The sequence below is a fragment of the Lissotriton vulgaris genome, chromosome 6 (genome assembly GCF_964263255.1).
Source record: "Lissotriton vulgaris chromosome 6, aLisVul1.2, whole genome shotgun sequence".
Taxonomy (NCBI): Eukaryota; Metazoa; Chordata; class Amphibia; order Caudata; family Salamandridae; genus Lissotriton; species Lissotriton vulgaris.
Genome location: NC_141694.1, coordinates 1,730,032,897 through 1,730,050,791, shown reverse-complemented (window position 1 = coordinate 1,730,050,791; position 17,895 = coordinate 1,730,032,897). Strand labels below are relative to the sequence as shown.

General features: G+C 45.8%; 1 protein-coding gene across 1 annotated transcript in view; it reads right to left on the bottom strand.

Moving 5' to 3' along the window:
• LOC147709382 (calpain-2 catalytic subunit-like) overlaps positions 1 to 14,096 on the bottom strand; it is a 213,799-nt gene extending 199,703 nt beyond the window's left edge. The window contains exon 1 of the mRNA XM_086927965.1: positions 13,733 to 14,096. Coding sequence (XP_086784091.1) covers positions 13,733 to 13,969 — 237 coding nt within the window. The 5' untranslated portion in view covers positions 13,970 to 14,096. The remainder of the gene's footprint in view (positions 1 to 13,732) is intronic.
• Between the last annotated feature and the right edge of the window lie 3,799 nt (positions 14,097 to 17,895).

Here is a 17,895-nt window from a genome sequence, read left to right as displayed (position 1 = left end):
ATGGCCAGAGGGGGTAGACTCGCTCTTAAAACACCCATCAAGTCAGATGCCACACGAGTTAGGAACATAGAGCCAATCAGGACACAGCACAAGCAGTGATCATTCGCTGGACCTCTGGAGACGTTACCCACTGGCCACATTGTGTCCACGTAAGGTCAAACTGTACAACTTACATTCCTCCCAATACAAGGATCATCAGAAAGTGCCATATATTGCAGTGGGTTGATGTTTTACCCTCTTTGGTTTGTTTGCAGGTATTGCACATCACAGAGCATTTACAAATGTTTATTTTTGCTAGCAGCACCTAGTGTGTCACCTTGTTGTTTGCAAGCAGTTACCCTCCTTCCCTCCACGTTTCCACACACTAGGGAGAGGAATCCAATAAAAACTCACCCGATGGTGCAAACGCTCATCCTATGCTCATCTCTCCTGAAAACCTCGCCACTTAATGATTTCTGGACGGACAACACTCAGAGGATGGAGAGGGAGGGCACGACAGTCCATACTTGGGGCACCCCCCAAGAGATGACATTACCTTCTAAAATCAACATTATTTTAAGTCACACCCTAGTCACTGTCTCAACAAACCTCAGTCTTAAACCCACATAAATCCTGTTCTTCTCCCTAATGTCAACAGAAACTCACTCATCCAGACCTAGCTTCACAATCAGAAACTCAACAGCTATTAAGTCACCATTCCACCTCCCACTAGAATACTTGGCTTTACATTTACCCAAACTCTGTCAAGTTCTGCACCATGAAAAAGTATTCACCCCTCCCCCATGTCTCTTTTGAAAACGGTGCTTCTTGGGTTAGCTGCACTCTTGACACATTGCCCCACACTGACCATTTGCTACTGAATCTATTCCCACCCTCCTTTGTCATCCAAACCCGCTGCATCATATTCAAGGACACCACCATAAAAACACATCTACACCTCAGAAACAAGTTGACCATCTCGTGGATAGCCACTTGAAGCAGAGTCCTGTCCAGGACCAGCTAAGTGAAAGAAAGGACTCCTCAGTAAACTTTAGTCTACCCTGAGTTTGGGAAGGGGCTCCCTTCTCAATCAGACATGGCACTTCTTAGTCACCCTCAAGAAACAAACTAAAACCATTTCTCTTCCAGGCCACTTGATCACCCCTGTAGGCCTATCACAGAGAATTTGGCACCAGCCGCCAAATGGTGCATTTTGAAAAACCCCTGTCGTACACCAGAGAATTCAAATTTGGCACACGAGGATCCTTGAAGCCAGAAAGGCATTTGGATATCTTCCACTCATGACTTCCTTCCCTCTCCCCTCAAACTTCCCACTACTCTGTAGATGTTATTTCCGAATCCTATCCCATGAAACCATGCACTGCAAACTTGCAACCCTGTTGTGCTATGTGTACATACAAGTGTCTAATCCTAAGTGTAGTGCTAGGTTTCAACTTAAAAGGAATACCCTAAATAAAAAAACAACAAGAAAACAAAACAAACCTCAGGTTTTTGACATGCTAAAAGACTAATGCTCAAGGTCTTCCACTTCAATGCACCCTGCCCTTTCAGGGGAAGGCGTGGCTCACCCAAGGTGCGCTTTCTTGGAACGGTTTGTTTTGATTCACTGTTCAAGTGAAGGCAATTACACAGAACCTACTTATTCATTTAACGACTCTTGTTTTTGGTAGTGACTCATTAACAACCACCCATCTTCTACACACTGGATGGTCTGCATGGACAAGAAGAAGAATGCAGACACGAGGAAATAAAGATTTTGAACGGTTTCCTGAATGTCAGTAAATTCAGATGACCGTGCGATTCTAGTAGACTAAAACTAAGAATTGTGGTAATAATACAAATATTGAAAAAAGAAATAAATAGCATTGCTAGGAAAGCGAGAACAAAAGGCGGGGACATCGAAGGAGCACAGATGGCTGGAGTGTGTTTTAATGCGAGAATGGGAACAGAAGCCTCATCCCATAAGGAAAGGCAATTTGCAACATCAGAAGGTACAGAAGCGGCATGGAAGTATGCCCCCCCCCCCCCCCCCCAACCTGCAGGAAGAGAAAAGATGGCCGCCATAGAAGACCCTCAAGCAAGAAACCGGCCAGGTTCATGTTCAGGTACCTGGGATCTCCCAGGTTGAGCAGCATCCAAGTCTTGCTTTTTTCACCTTAAATTATAAAATAAATGCTTCTTCGTCTTCTAGCCGGGAGCCATCTATGTGAGGGCTGCTTGAAAGAATTGTCCTTTTCCAACAGCGAGGTTTCAGCAGTACTTCCCTACCCACTCCCTTCGATTCTCAGACAGGTTTTCAACGAAGGCCTTCAGATGCCAACAATCTCGGATAAGAGGCAGATGGGGTCAATTTGGGCATGGTTTTCAGCCCTAGACTTTTAAAATTGACAGCCCAATGCATTTTGGGAGTTTAAGTCTGGTTTTGCTTCCATTTAACTAATCTGACTAACACCTGAAATCAATGATTTGTAGGGGATATGTTCAGGACTCTTGAGTGTCCACAGTGACCTGTAGTGAGATGGCCACCGTAGAGGCAGACAATTCTCTGGGCTAGCACCAAACCATAGGATGTAAGAGGGCTTTGATACACCCGTCTTCAGAGAAGAGCCTGAATCTATGTGTCTTTACCTCTTACTAGAACTTAGTTACCATCAGCAGATCACACCACTGGACTGTAGGCATCAAGGAAACTGCAGGAGGAAGTGAGCCATACACCATAAGAAAAATGGACATTGTTCCCTTAGATTTTTTAGGTCGAGCCTGGGCAGTGCATGCGCTGCTGCGAGGCATGCGGTTTTGAAGTATGGACTAGATACTTCGCCCATATTCTTAATTGGCTTGTGGCATTGTCCTTCTTAAATGCTGGCTTCCCATTCCTTATTAGGCTTGTTAGTCCCTTTTGCCTTCTCTTGTTACCTCTTAGGAGGACATGCCCTTATACTAGTGTCCTAACTCGGGAGCTTTCATTAGCAGACTGAGAACTATTAACATTTTTTATTGTAGACAGCACTCACGGGACGCCAGCATCACACACGCCTAACACACTTTGCACTTGTATTTTTCCCGGAAGCAACTTGAGCAATAGTGGCTGCTCGCATTTCTCCGAGATGCTGTTTATTTATTTTTAATAAATAGATCGGGCAGGAGATATGGATTACTGCGACTACGCTGAGGCTCGAACCTCCTTCCCAGGCTCCAAAGTCTGCACCCCTGGATGTTTAGCCACCTCCTCGGTTAAAGACAATATGTTTTTTTAGGGGGTTTATTGGCTTCCCTCACAGAGTCACCCTACCATCATGCACCTACCCTTAACCCCTTCCTTCCTTTTGGTTCCCTGAGCTCCCCCAGCAGTGCATGGAAGGTGTGCTCCCTTCATTAAGCAGACGTGTACAACAAGCGCTTTCATTTTAAATTTAAAGAGCCTCAGATCCGGAGTCTCTCTTCCAGAGCCCTACTCTGCCAGCCATCACAACATCCAAACACCAAACATTAGAAGAGGTACATTTTAGTTGCTTTCTGCCCAGCCCGTGATTTCAGATTGATTGCTTTTGGTTCTTTTTTAACTAGGACTAGTGTTTACACTTTTTTGTTCTTGTTTTTTTTAAACTGCAGGCTTTTTTGTTTTCATTGTTTACGTATGGTCACTCCTCTGAAGCGGCTCGATGTCTTGATTTGAAACCAGCCGTTGAGTATTTTCCACACACTAAACTAAAAATCCCGCCCCTGCTCGTAATAAAAAAAAAAAACGCAAACGCTGTCGTTTTCTAACATTGACAGCAGAGACAAAAAGCAAGTGTCACAAACAAACAGCATATGGCGAGACAAACCTGCTGGCCACACGCGTCAGACTATGTCCACTAGATACACACCCACAGGCTTTGGACGCACGATATATCCCAGAAGACACACATGCACAAACAAACAGCATATGGCGAGACAAACCTGCTGGCAACACGCGTCAGACATAGTCCACTAGATACACACCCACAGGCTTTGGACCCACGATCTATCCCAGAAGACACACAGCTTAGTTACCCAGCTTCACAATAGAGAACCTTCAAGTCCGATGACAACGCTCTCACAGACATTTAGACTGCACAGCTATCTCTCAGGTTAGCCAGGTTTGAGATTGCTTTCATAATCTGCCGCCTCATTACATTGAACAAAAGGAAAAAGTAGATTTTGTTACAGGACAAGTAGATTTATGAAGAAACCTGCCACATGGACAAGTAGATATTTGATTAAATTCCACACCCCTGCGTCACTACACGCCCCTTTAGATAAGAAGTACCCTCACGACAGCAGTTAAGCAAATGATCCAGTCTGAATGGGCCACCCCAAAAGGAGACAGGGCGGTAACAAAGAAGCCTCATTTTCAACTGGAGGCCACCGTTTAGCTTATACGATGACACCAGCCATTGAAAATTATGGGCGGGGCTTTAACACCTTGGGCGTTCATTACGAGGTCAGCTCGTCATTACCTCCGGTGCTCTGGTGCTCATGACGAGCTGAGCTTGTTGTGACCACGCCCGTTCCGTGGAAGGCTCACACACTGGGCTGATTCCCCTGCTGTGCTGAACATTCTATTGGAACAGGTGTGGCCATGACGAGCTCAGCTCGTCATGAGCACCGGAGCTCATGACGAGCTGACCTCGTCATGAGCACCGGGGCGCTGTACGCGCCACCCGCCCCCCAGCACAGCGGGGGAAACATCCCCGCACGGAGGGGGTTAAGTCCCCTTCTGAAATCTCCTCTACCACAATGTGTCTCGCAGAGAGCACAGCGCATGCGCGCTGCAACACTAGGCAAGACCTAAAAACAAGTTTGCCAAGGACAGACGCTGCAGAACACCGACAGCTACAGCAGATAGTGACACTAGCAGCTAACATGGGCCTTGCGTGCCATCCATATCTTTGTCTCCGAGTATTACAGCCAATTAGTGACAGGTACACCAGGACACGTCTCCCTGTAAGAACCATCACTGCAGGGCCAATATAAACAGATAGGGCTGTTCAGTCATCTAACATGCTGCAAACCCACAGCCACGTTGGGGTGTTGTCATACTGAAAACCATTCCCTCCTTCGAAGTACAAATGTCAGACCACTACTGACCAATGAGGCCTGTATTGCTGCCTTGGCAGTCATATGCATCTACCACCCAGCCAGCCCCTCTGACCACATTATTTAGGCCAAACACCAGACCTGCTCATCTCTAGATGGGATACAATTTGATGCAAGTAAGGTGCACCTCAAAGAAAGTTTCTGCGCATGCGGGGTCTTGCCAACATGTCTGACACACAGATGTCTAAAAGGTGCACTTCGTATAACCTCTGATTATATTCTAAGTGTATATTAAAGATTTCCCTATAGGTAGAAGCAATCTCTGAATGTATACTCGGCTTTCAAAGGAACTTACGAATCTCAAAATCGTTTGGTGAAATTTAGCTTCAAAACATTTTTTCCAGAAGATATAATCATTACTTGATTCAGCCAGACTGACAGATACCCAAACATGTCCGGCACTAAAATGAACAGTATTATCTAAAGTTTAATAGAGCTGCCTGGGAAACTACCCAAATGTAACATGCGGGCCAGCTCAAGCTGTACCATCACACTGATAATAGCGAGGCATGCTGGTTCTCTAAAGCCAGCACCCGAAGACCCCCCACCCACTCCTCTTATCGAGTGATAACCTTTACTTCAAAGTAGACAAGCATTGGCAAGGCAATAGGTCTCACCTATGCAAGAACCTTTGTCTTTGCCAATATGTTTAGGCATGTTGTGCACCACCGTGGCTGCTGTTCAGCATGGCTAAATATTAGAGGGGTAAAAGAGTGGCGTGCAGTGGAGTGGCATAGAGAGTCGTGGATTGGCATAGAGTGGGGTGGAGTTGAGTGGTGCAAAGTGTCATGGAGTAAGGTACAGTGAAATGTCAGGGAGAGAGTAGAATGTCAGAGTGGAAGGGTGTAAAGTAGAGTGGAGTGGAAAGAGTGTTAGAGTGGAGTGAGCGAGTGTGTTGTGGAGTAGAACATAGTGGAGTGGCATAGAGGGTGTTGCATGGAGTAGACTGGTGTGAAGTAGATTGTCAGAGTGGAGTGGCATGGAGTAGCGTAGGAGAGTGGGAGTTGAAGATTGGAGTAAAGTGTTGTAGAGTGGAGTGTAATAGAGGTGAGTGGCGTAGAGTGTCATAGTGAAGAGGCATAGAGTGGCGTAATGGAGTGGAGTAGTGTGTCATAAAATGGACTGGAGTAATGTGGCACGGAGTGGCATAGAGGGAGTTGAGCAGTGTCGTAGAGTGGAGTAGTGTTCTAGAGCAGAGTAGAGTTTAATGGAGTAGAGCATCAGAGTATAGTGTCAGAGTGGATTTTCAGAGTGGAGTGAGTGGCCTAGAGTGAAGTGGCATAAAGTACAGTGGTGCAGCATAGATTGATGAGGAGTGCACTAGTTTAGAGTAAAGTGGTGTCGACTGAACTGGCGCAGAGTGCAGTGACAGAGGAGACTGCAGTGGCATAGAGTAGAATGTTGCAGAGTAAATTGCAGTGGGGTAGAGCTTGATTAGAGCAGGGTGCTACACTTACATACGTGAGCACCATATACTAAGCTAGCCTCCTACAGTACCTTTGGCACAATTTTTAAGACATGACCCAATAACACAAAAAGGCTTTGGTCACTTTCTCCATTCAGCATGTCACAATGGTTTCTTGCAGTTATTGTGCATTCCTAGCTGGAGCGAAACAAAGCACATGACACCTCAGTTAGAATGGCATTGGACAAAGGAACTATGTTGAGTATATAGGAGTGGGAAAGATTATGTGTAGGGTAAATTGTTAATTTCAGATAAAGGACAATATATGAGGGTTTGACTCCTGTTCATTTGAGATCATGGAAAATAGTATAGGAGTATAATTCTTGTTGATTTAGAGATTATGGGCAACAGGGAAGGGTATGATTCATGTGGACCTTTGATTGTGTGCTATAGTGGAAGGGTGCGATTACGGTCGTTTTAAGACCATGGGCATAAGTGGACGGGTGCAATTCTAGTCGACTTAACATCATGTGTATTAGCGGAAGGGAGCAATTCTTGTTGGTTTATGTTTATGGGCAATGGTGGAAGGGTATGTCTCTTAGTGATATAAGATCATAGGTAATGGTAATAGTAGAAGGGTGGGGTTCTTGTTGATTTGAGATCATGTGCAACAATTCTTGTTGAAGGCCAGGGGCTTTAGAACAGCAACCACCCATATCAATGGCTGATCAGGTGCCCTTTAAGAGATGTGAATAAAGTCTGCTTCTGAAGAGCAGCAGTGAGGGTGCCAATATGGAGAGATGTTACTCAAATCTGAGATGATTAGTATGTGTTATGTATACGGTCTAAAATCCAGACATTAGACTGTTCATGGTTTATAGGTCAAAGTCTACCAGACAGTGCAGCAGTCTTGATACGAAAGACTTCCTAGGGAAATTCTGAAATCTTCCCTCGGAATGCATTCCGCCCATTGGTTTTGTGGTTTGTAACTCTCACATTTGCTTGCTCTCTATTTACTGTCTTTGTTTGTTTTAGGCTGTCCAGCATGTCTTTATCCCTCCCATGAAGCATAGCCTGTTTACCACCTCTCTGACCGGCTCCTTGTATTCTTGCAGGAGTGCTCACTTTCTGGGAACTTGTTTTCTTTTTCATCTGATACTTCAGAAGAGTGGATGTGAGTCAGCTGTCTCCCTTGAATGCTAGCAGTAAAAGTGCTGTATTTTTTTTATATAAAAAAAAAAAGTTGCCTGCCTCCTGTATTTACGCTTGACTGATTCTACTTATCTTTGCTATTATCCGGTGCCTGTGAGGAACAATGTTCTGTCTACAAGCTTGTTTATTTTGGTTGGTGTTCTTTACTAATAGCACAACAAACAATCCTCTTCCCCAATTGTGTGCTCATGCCATAGGCTCTGGACATAGGGTAGTGGGGGGTGGAGAGAGTGGGTGCTAAAACAACCCCAAAATAGACATGCTAGAGTTCAGAAGGGAATGAGCAATAAACAGGCCTTTAGGTTTTGTTTATATGTTGTCACATTTGCTGTGCTTTCAAAGACAGGGGTCAAATGTTAGGCTCAGTCTTCCAGGAAGCTTGATGTTTACTTTTGTTTCTCTGACTGCAAAGTGTGAGGATATATGTGACAATCTTGCTGGGTAAGGGAATGTAAAAAGAATGTAGAGATGTTTATTTTTTCTAACACAACAAAATGTAAATGCACTGTACAAATATTTCAGCATCGATCAGAATTAGGGAAGCAGAAATGAAGCCCATTTTTTGTTCCGATTCTGAAGAGATGGAAACATATTTTAATCGGATCAAAACAAATCAATACACTAGGGGATGCAGAGTCCCACACATTGTCATTTGTATGTCTGTGCAAATGCAATGGTCATTAGAATTGAAAAAAATTGTCTGCTGTAATGGCAGTGCACTACCACACCATGCATACTTCACTCTATGACACCCAACTCCACTGTACGCCACTCCACTCTATGCTACTCTGTCCCTCCACTCTTCGACACTCTACTCCACTTTGTGCCTCGCCACTCCACTCCACTCTCTGACACTTTACTTAAGGACACTAGTCCACTCTATGCAACTCCATGACACTCTACTCCATGCCACTCAATGCCCCTCCACTCTTCCACTTCACTCTACCTCACTTCACTCGTTGACACCACTCCACTTTACTGCACTCTATGCCACTCCACTTAACGTAACTCCACAACTCGCCCCTCTATGCCACACTAATCATTTCTACACCATTCCACTCCACACTACTCCACAGCACTACTCTATGACACATTAGGCAACTCCACTCTATGACACACTACCCCACTTCACTCCATACCATGCCACTTTTTAAAATTAATTTTTTTAGAATTTTATATAGCGCAAACTACAACCGAGAAATCTGGTATCGGAGCGCTTTACATGAGCACCAGTATTGTTACAGATGGACACATTCATTTTTGTTAGGCATGGGGAGATTAAGTGATTTGCCCAGAATCACAGGATGTTAAGCGTTGTTGCCGAGACTCGAACCCGGTTCCCCAGCTTCGAAGTAGACTGCTCCAGCCGTAAGGCTACATCCTCTCCCACTTGACTATGACACTCTAAAACACCCTACACTCCACTTGACAACACTCCTCACCACTATACTCCACTGCAAGACACTCTGTTCTTCTCCGCAACACTACTCCATTTCAGTCTACGACACTATGATACTCCACTCCAAAACACTGCACTCTACACCACTAACTTTTAGCCGCTGAGCAACAACCCCGCTGGTGTACAACATGGCTAAACATGTTGGCAAAAGCCAATAGCGTTTGCATAGGTGAGACATATTGGCGGCTTTCCCAAAGCTTGTTTTATTTGGGTTGCCATTCTTACACAGACCTTGAGCAGGAAAACAAGTTCAGCAGATCACTCCTAACATGGGGTAAGGGTTCAAACAAGTGTGCTTTCACTGCCTATTGTGGTGCCTTTAGGTTTGCTTCTCAAATTATAGTTTCAGGTAGGGCAGTAAGGACTACTCACACCTGACACAGGCCACTTTGAGAGTTGTGCTTTTGAAGGGTTGGCCATGGTCGCCATAAGATAAGCAAGCTTGCCAGATGTGATGTGTGCCAAGAGAAGAAAAAACGTGTGGACCTAGGAGCTGCAGATTCCAGTTGTTAAGCAATCGCCTGCCTGACACACAAGGCGGTACATCTAAACTCACCCAGATACCTCGCTCAGAAACTGACAATCTCTGGAGGAGCTAGAAACACCAGAGGCACAAACAATATTCTGTTGAAACCTCGAAGATTCCGGAAGGAAAAAACATATAAGCGCTCTTTCTCGGGAATGGCGCCTAGGATCTGGAACTCTCTCCCGCCCGAAACCAGACTTATCTCTTCCACCACACTCTTTAAAAATGAAGTAAAAGCTATCCTTATGGCTAAATACACCTGAACTACTATCTTGATCACTGTTAGTACTCTGCACCGATCTATACTACATGTTTGACCTTCTTGATTTTGTATTAACTGTTCTATTACTCACATGTTTGGCTTTGTAGCCACCTATTTGTACTACTTTGTACTCATGTTGGGCTTAGTTGCCACCTACTTGTTCTAATTGACCTATTGATTTATCTGTTTAACCATGCCCATGTACTTCTCTTTGTAAAGCGCTCTGATATCTGCAAGGATCTTGTCCGCGCTATAAAAAACTTTCAAAATAAATAAATAAATAAAATAAATTAAACCAGACTTCCTGTTCCCCTAATGTTCCATTTAAGACTCATCCTAACTCAGAAATAAATTATGTTAAAGATCATCCATTAATGGCTCTTGATTGATCTAAGCATCATTTTTCTCTCTCTACTCTGGTCTCTAACAATTACTATCCTGTGAACTTTGTACAAAGCTTACCCGTGGCCTGAGTTTGATGTTTAACTGCACATCCATTTAGCTAATGCACTCTGTCTATATATAATGTATGGAGTATTGGCAGTAGGAACGGCAGGGTACATTCCTGTCTGCGTGCTCTTCGTTAATCTGTCATGGTGCAGGACAGTGGTTCTCCAGCTGTGGTCCGGGGACTCCTGGAGGTCTGCTAAGCCATTTGAGTATATACCTGACTGCGTACAAAATTAAAATAAAGTGTATGTAAACAATGAAGCATGTTTTTTAATGTTCTGTAGATGTGAAGGGATTTAAATACAGAGGCTACAAAGTAAGTTACTATCCTGAAATTGATTTGTGGGAGCAATGCAAATGCATCAAACATAACATAGTGTGACCTCAATTGACTTTATAAAAGCTCCAACCTTCTCATTAAAAATGATACATTTTGATTTTACATATTTATTTGTTAATTTAATAGGATATTTCATAGCCCGGTTGAAGGCATGAGTAGAAACACGTAGGCTTTCCATGTGGGGTGTTGTGGTGACACGTTAAACTATAATAACCATTCATTAGCACTTGCACTTTGTGCTACGGCATCTTTTTATGAGTAGCGGGGGAGTGTGCAGCTGGATTGTCGAATTGAATCGTTGTTGTGGAAATATTTCATGATGGGTGTGTATAAATTTGGTTAATGCTGGTTTCTGTATTTTTTGTACATTGTTTTGCAGTTCAAATCATCAAAAATCCTAAACTGAGTCCCCGCCTTCCAATAAAGGCTTAGTGGGGGTTCCCGGTTTCCAATAATGATTCAGTGGGGGCCAACGGTTCCAGTAATGATTAAGTGGGGAGTCAACAGACGACAAAAGGTTAAGAACCTCTGGTGTAGACTGTACAGGAGATTCACATAGCAGTAACCAAAACTGACAGCAAACTAAGTGCTTTATGGAGCTATTCACCAACAGCATTATCTACCACCACCCATGTGTGGATTCAATATAGATGATTCATTCTATAGATTGTGCTGAATGAGAGCTACTCAGCCATTTATCTATCGAAACCCCAACTACCCAAAAAATCTAACCCTGGTGCATGGGTGTTCCATGGTGCTCCATCTGTTCACCCACTAACTGACTCCATCCATCCACCCACCCACCCACCCACCAGACTCCATCCACCAACCAACTCCTTCCATTTACCCACCCACCCACCAGCCAACTACATCCATCAACCTACCCATTGGCCGACTCCATCCATCCACCCACTCGCTGACCCCATGCATCCACTAACCAACTTCATCCATCCACCACTGACCAACTCCATCCACCAAACTAACTTAATACATTCATCCACACACCCACAAGTACCATCTTTCCATCATTCCCATCCACTCTTCTGAAAAATGCACACACCTGCTGCACACTTTCATGTACTTCATCCATCTGCATACCAGCGGATTCCATCCATCCAGCCAATTAGAGGTTGGCTCAATCTATGCATCCACCCACACCCACTGCCCAGCCCCATTAATCCACCTATTGATTCCATGCACCAACTGACTCATTCATCTGCTCACTTACTACTCCACCGGCCGGCAAGGTCCATCCATTCACCCATCCACTAACCACATCCAGACATCTACCCACCTACCAACTCATCCATTCAACACACAAATTCATCCATCCAACACTTAAGTCAATCCAACCATAAAACTCATTCCAGCCACCAATTTACTGCGTCCAACCAACACTCAACTCCATCTGCCCACCTACTGACTCATGCATCCAGTGACTCCATCCACCCAACCACCCCTGAACTACATCCACCCACTGACACATTCATCCACTACTCCACCAACTCATCAACTCATGCATCCACTTACTCTATCCACCCAACCACCACTCAACTCCTTCTACCCCATGACTCGTACATCCACTGACTATCCACCACTCAACCACATCCACCCACTGACTCATTCACCCACTGACTCATCCACCCAACCACCACTCAACTCTGTCCACCCATAACTCATTCATTCACTGACTCCACCTACCGACTCCATCCACTACTCAACTCCACCCACCGACTCACTCATCCACTAAATCCATCCACCCGCCAACTCCACACATCGATCTACTCATTCACTCCATAATCTTGCAACAGAATTCCACTTTTGGGGCGCGGTTAAGTGGAACTAGCAGGGGATGCACCCCTTTTACGTCGAATTCTTTTGAACAAATCCTTTGTTAAAGCCTAAAACACTGAAGCACTTTTAATTACTTGCTGCTGCGGACAGATGTGTGTTGCAAGCTCGTTTTTCCCCGTAAAGAGTCTCTGCAACAGCATATTCACCTACCCTCAACCCTTATACCTCATTTGATCGCACCCTAACTAGTTGCCACTCTGTCTGTCGCCTCTGCACGCTCCCCTGCACTCGGTCACTCACTTCTCGAAGCGCAGCCCCTCCCTTCCACACGGGCAGGGCTGGCTTGGCCTATGGGGCAATCTGGCAGTGCCAGAAGCCGGGCTAGTAACCCAGAGGTACAACGGAGGCCACCACAGGCCCCGCGGTGCGGGGCGAGGGGGTGGCAGGTTTCTTGTTTTGGAGGTAGCCCACCCCCCTCCTCATCCTCTAAGCCAGGCCATTGCATGCCTTGCAGAATGCGTGCAATATCCTGGAATACGAAATAGTTCAACGCTCAAGAAAGCCACCCTGCTTTACCGAGCAGCCCCTTGTAGTGTTAGGGGGGCGGGACAACTGTTCAGGGGGTCCCCATTGAAACCATGGGGGAAGGGGGGGGGGGGGGGGCGCTGCATCGTTTTGCATTACGCCACTGGGGCAGACAGGTCAGAGCGTGGGTCTGTTTCACGGCCAGGTGGGCCGGTTGCACTGTTAATTTCTCTATTATCACAACAAGCATTGCCTGCAGCAAACGCACAAACATGCAGTCTCCTACAGGATGCACAGCATCTACACAGCGTGTCTTTACACGCTCACAGGAGGTCCGGTTTACCTATCTGGGACTCTTTGGGGGCCACTTTGTTTTTGGTGCCCGGTCATTCTTTTTGCGGTAGTCTCAGACAGCTTACTTCACAGTCCCTCTCTCCCCCCCCTCCCATCGCACTCACGACTGAACTCTCCCCATCTAACAGTTTGAGCCCCTCACTTCGGGACACTCGCCGAGTCTCTGCTCCTCACTTTCCAAGTCGCCACCTATCTCATACGTGTCCCAGCTCCCCGTGCTCAGCTGCCCACAGGTGGCCGCCTCCCCTCCCCGGGTCCCTGGAGCGCCGTCAGAGCCCTCTTACCGTGGGCCGCTTCCACTGCACGCCCTGCACCTTGGAGGAGCCGGGCCCCAGCTCCTTGAAGCCCAGCGAGGAGGCGATGGCCGGGAAATAGACGTCCTTGAAGAGCTGCCCGGACTGCAGGCACTCGGCCTGCAGCGCCTCGAAGTCCTGCCGCAAGTATTTGATGGCCTGCTCGTTGGTGCCCAGACCCCCGGCCAGAGCCCGCTCCTTGGCCAGCGTGGCCGCCACCCCGGTCATGGTGTGATCTTAGGCGGACACAGGGGCTGCGAGCGAGGGCAGTGCGGACGGACGGCTGAGGAAGGATGCAGGAGCGGCTGGGACGGCAGAGGAAGCAGGAACCCCGGCCCGCAGCAGCATCAATAGCAGACGGGTGTGGCTCCGCTTAAAGGCACAGGGCAGAGCTCGAACACGATCCACCCCTGTCCTGCCCATCCCACCCCACCCCCGCCGCCGGCTCTCCCCTGTCCCAGCTGGGTGCTGCCTGAGCTTGATACGGCATCACTGCTCATGCCAGAGGCATGAAAACCAGAGGCACCACTAGTCAGGACTTTGTGAGATGAAAAGCGAGGGGGTCTCCTAAAGGGGCGTTGCCTATGTAAATATGGGTGGGGCTTAAAAACATGCAAGTTAAAAATCTGTTTTAGTAAAGCCACCTGACTGATAATTTGCTGCTTCCGTATTTTTTTATTTTTTTCAGATTTTTATAGCGCGAACTCGACCTGAAGTTATTGGAGCGCTTTACATGAGGACCAGTTGCATTACACTAGGACACACTCATTTTTGGTAGGCACGGGGACATTAAGTAATTTGCCCAAAATCACAGGATGTGGAGTCGACCCCTGGTTTCCCAGTTCCGAAGTCGTCAGTCTACTCTAGCCTAAGACCACATCCTCATTGCACCCGGATGTGTAATACGAGTAAAATTACACCTACAACAAGCCAGGACTATTGGCTTTGCCAATGGTTGTTAGTTCCATAAGATAAATAAGCGGCAACTATGGCTTCGTTGTATAGAATATTGAAAATGATTCAGCTCTGAAATGATCAGACTAAAAGAACTACAACGAGTCTCTTTGAAGTTACGTGGAAGGCGGCGAAGGCTGGTACTGCTGCAGAGTTAAGGGAGTTTTCTTTAGTCCTGAGGGTGAGGACACAAATAGAGCGCCCTCAAGGGACAAGTCTCAACACATGCTTTTTAGCACCGGTAGGGCACGGCCCACTTAAGGCCCGGGCCCTAATTGTCAGACTATGCAGACAGAATGCAGGGGCGGCTCTAGGCTCATGGTGGCCCTGGGTAGGGAGCGTTGGTAGGGGGCTCAGGAGGGGGGGTCAGGGTGTTTGGAAGTGGAACAGAGCCGGAGGCCGCCAAATCCCTGCCAGGGGCCGCCACGCAAATATGTATCCATCCTCAGAGGATTATTATATTAAGGATATATATTGGCGTGGAGGCCCCTGGGGTTTGGTGGCCCTGTGCAGGTGCACAGCTTGCACATGCCTAAGGCCGCCCCTGCAGAATGCACTTCTCTACCGGGAGGGTTCTCCGTGTTCAGATCTGTTCTGTACATTACCTAGCTGGTTCTATTTTGTGTCTTTTCCCGGAAGTGCTGATGTTAATTACCGTGTTCTACAGTTGCCCGTTATTGCATTTGAAGTCGTTGTATTTACATAAAAAATTGACGCATCATCGAAACATTAAAATAACTGCATACAACATGCAAATATTGATTAAAATAGATGCATTAGAGCCTAGGCAAATCAATGACAAAACATCTAAATATCTAAAAAGAAAGTCAATTGAGCTGTGGTGTTCTGAGAGACAGTAAAGCAAATATGGATCCGAGGTTTGGCAGAGGACGCCTGAAGGCTGGCTGAGGAAATACGCTGGCCAGCTAATAATACCCCATGACACACATAGAGAGGGTTTGACACATTAGAGAAGGTTTAATAAGCCTGGACTTTTTTTCATTAAGGTAGTTTTAGAACCAAATGTATCAGGGCGCTGTACAGAGTAACCCAAAAACAACCCCCTTACATAAAGTCTCGCATAACATACAGGAGAAAATCACTGGTGTAAAATGTTCGCAATCCAAGAAATGTCCTCCTGTCCTTGTGGCGCTGGTCCTGATGCGAGTTGCCTCTAGGTGAGATAATGCCACTGGTGCCAAGGGAGCCTGAGACTAGTTAGATCCGAGGATTATGTTAAGGATGTGCTGGTTAAAAGTCCTTTCTTGAAAACTGTTGTTGATGGGTGAGACCAAATCTCCAGCAGGAGAGTGATCCAAATTATCTGAGCGGATCCGGAGGAAGTGCGGGCCTGGTTTTTCTTTTTCCTGAATTTGGGTGGTTGCAGCAAGTGGCAGTCAGCACTTTGTAGCGAGCAGCAAACCCATGAAATCTTGAACTTATTTGTAAAGTACCTGAGAGTATCATGATGCAGGGCTTTGTGCGTCATGCACGCGATCTTCATCTGGATCCCAGCTTTAAGTGGGAGCCACTTGAGAGACTCTAGAGAGAGTGTGATGTGGTCAAAATGTCTCTTTTCAGTCCTTAGCCTCCCTGCTGCATTCATAGTGGTTTTGAGTCGTGCCGTCGAGGTCGCACTCCCATATTCTAGTCTGGATATCACTAGGGATTGAACTGTGGTCTTGAAGTCTGGTGGTGGGATGAAGGGTTTCATCTTCTTGAGGATGTTAAGGGGGAGAAAGCAACATAGCATAGGTATGGTTCCATGGACAGCGTAGACCTCAGCATAGAAAGATTATTAACACAAAGCTTTCATAATTCAAGGGATTCTCTTTTTTGACTTCAAAACTAGTAAAATGTGGTCTCAGCCCAAATTGTGTGCTTTTTTATTGTAGTTTTATGATGAGTAAAACTATCAAGTTTGTCCTATTTTAAATATAAAGGCTTTATAGAACTTCGCAGTTTTGAGTTATTACATTAATCCAGTGGTAAACAGTTATTTACATGCTGCCTGTATAAGCTGGCATGAAGACACCACCATATGGAAAGCTATAACAAAGGCCAAGAAAGCTGAATTCTGTTTTCTAAGTGAGAAAGGCCAAGTCCTTTCTTCCACCAGAAGTTTGAGCACCCTGGGGGCAAAGCTAAAAGGCTGCAACAACATTATTTGAGGATGATAATCAGCATATCCCATACTCCAGTACTGTAGCATGGTATAGAAACACACATTTTTATATAAGGTGATCATGTGGGATAATGACTTCCTGACAAATCTGGAATCAAAAATAAACAGGCCAGAGATTGAATAAAAGACTTTCTTGTAGACAGCAGATGAGGCATCCAGCAGGCAGTATTGCCAAAACTAACTCCCAAGTTTTAAATGGCCTGTACCGTATTAAGAGCATGGCCATTTATTGAGAATTTTCTGAATATGGTGTGTTTAGGTCCCAGACTCATAATCAAGGACTTGGCATACATAATACTGAGATCCCGTCCATCCATACAAGACACAAATCCTTGAAGAAGTTTCTAGGTCGTTAGCTGTTCCTGCCATTAACCCATTTCATCGGGCCATAGTAAGGTGGGAATCAATGTATTCCACACACAGGGGCACGTCCTGACTTTCATCTATCATGGAATATTCCAAGTCATAGACGCACAATATAAAGAAAACGATAGCCGGCACACACCCCTGCGGACATCCATAGCTAACTTAAAGGTCTCTATACTTTCCCCATTGGTCCCAACTCGCACCTTTGCGAATAGAGCAATCTCAAGGTGTTGTAAGACGAAAGAAAATAATACCTCTGTCTACTCCCATAGGAGCAAGAAGGGGCCAGTGATTTGTCCCGTTCATTCGGTCAAAAAACAAGCTCAGGTCCTGAAAGCAAATGTAAGGCGCCTTTTTACGTGGCATATTTCTCACCGAGAAGATGGAAATTGGGGCGTTGCTCTGTTGTAACGCGTTTCTCCTAAAGCCATACTGAAGGTCCAACAAAAAGTGTTTGTCCTCAGCCCAGCACAATATCCTATTCATAGCTACTCTACCAGCTATCTTTACCACAAAGTCAATTAAGGAAATCAGGTGATAACAATGGGGGTCGTCCTGTTTTCCCTTCTTAAAGAGCGAGACAATAAGAGAGTGAGGCCAAGATTGTGGAATAGTGGAGTTACTGGCTGCTTTAAGAACTGTGGTCACA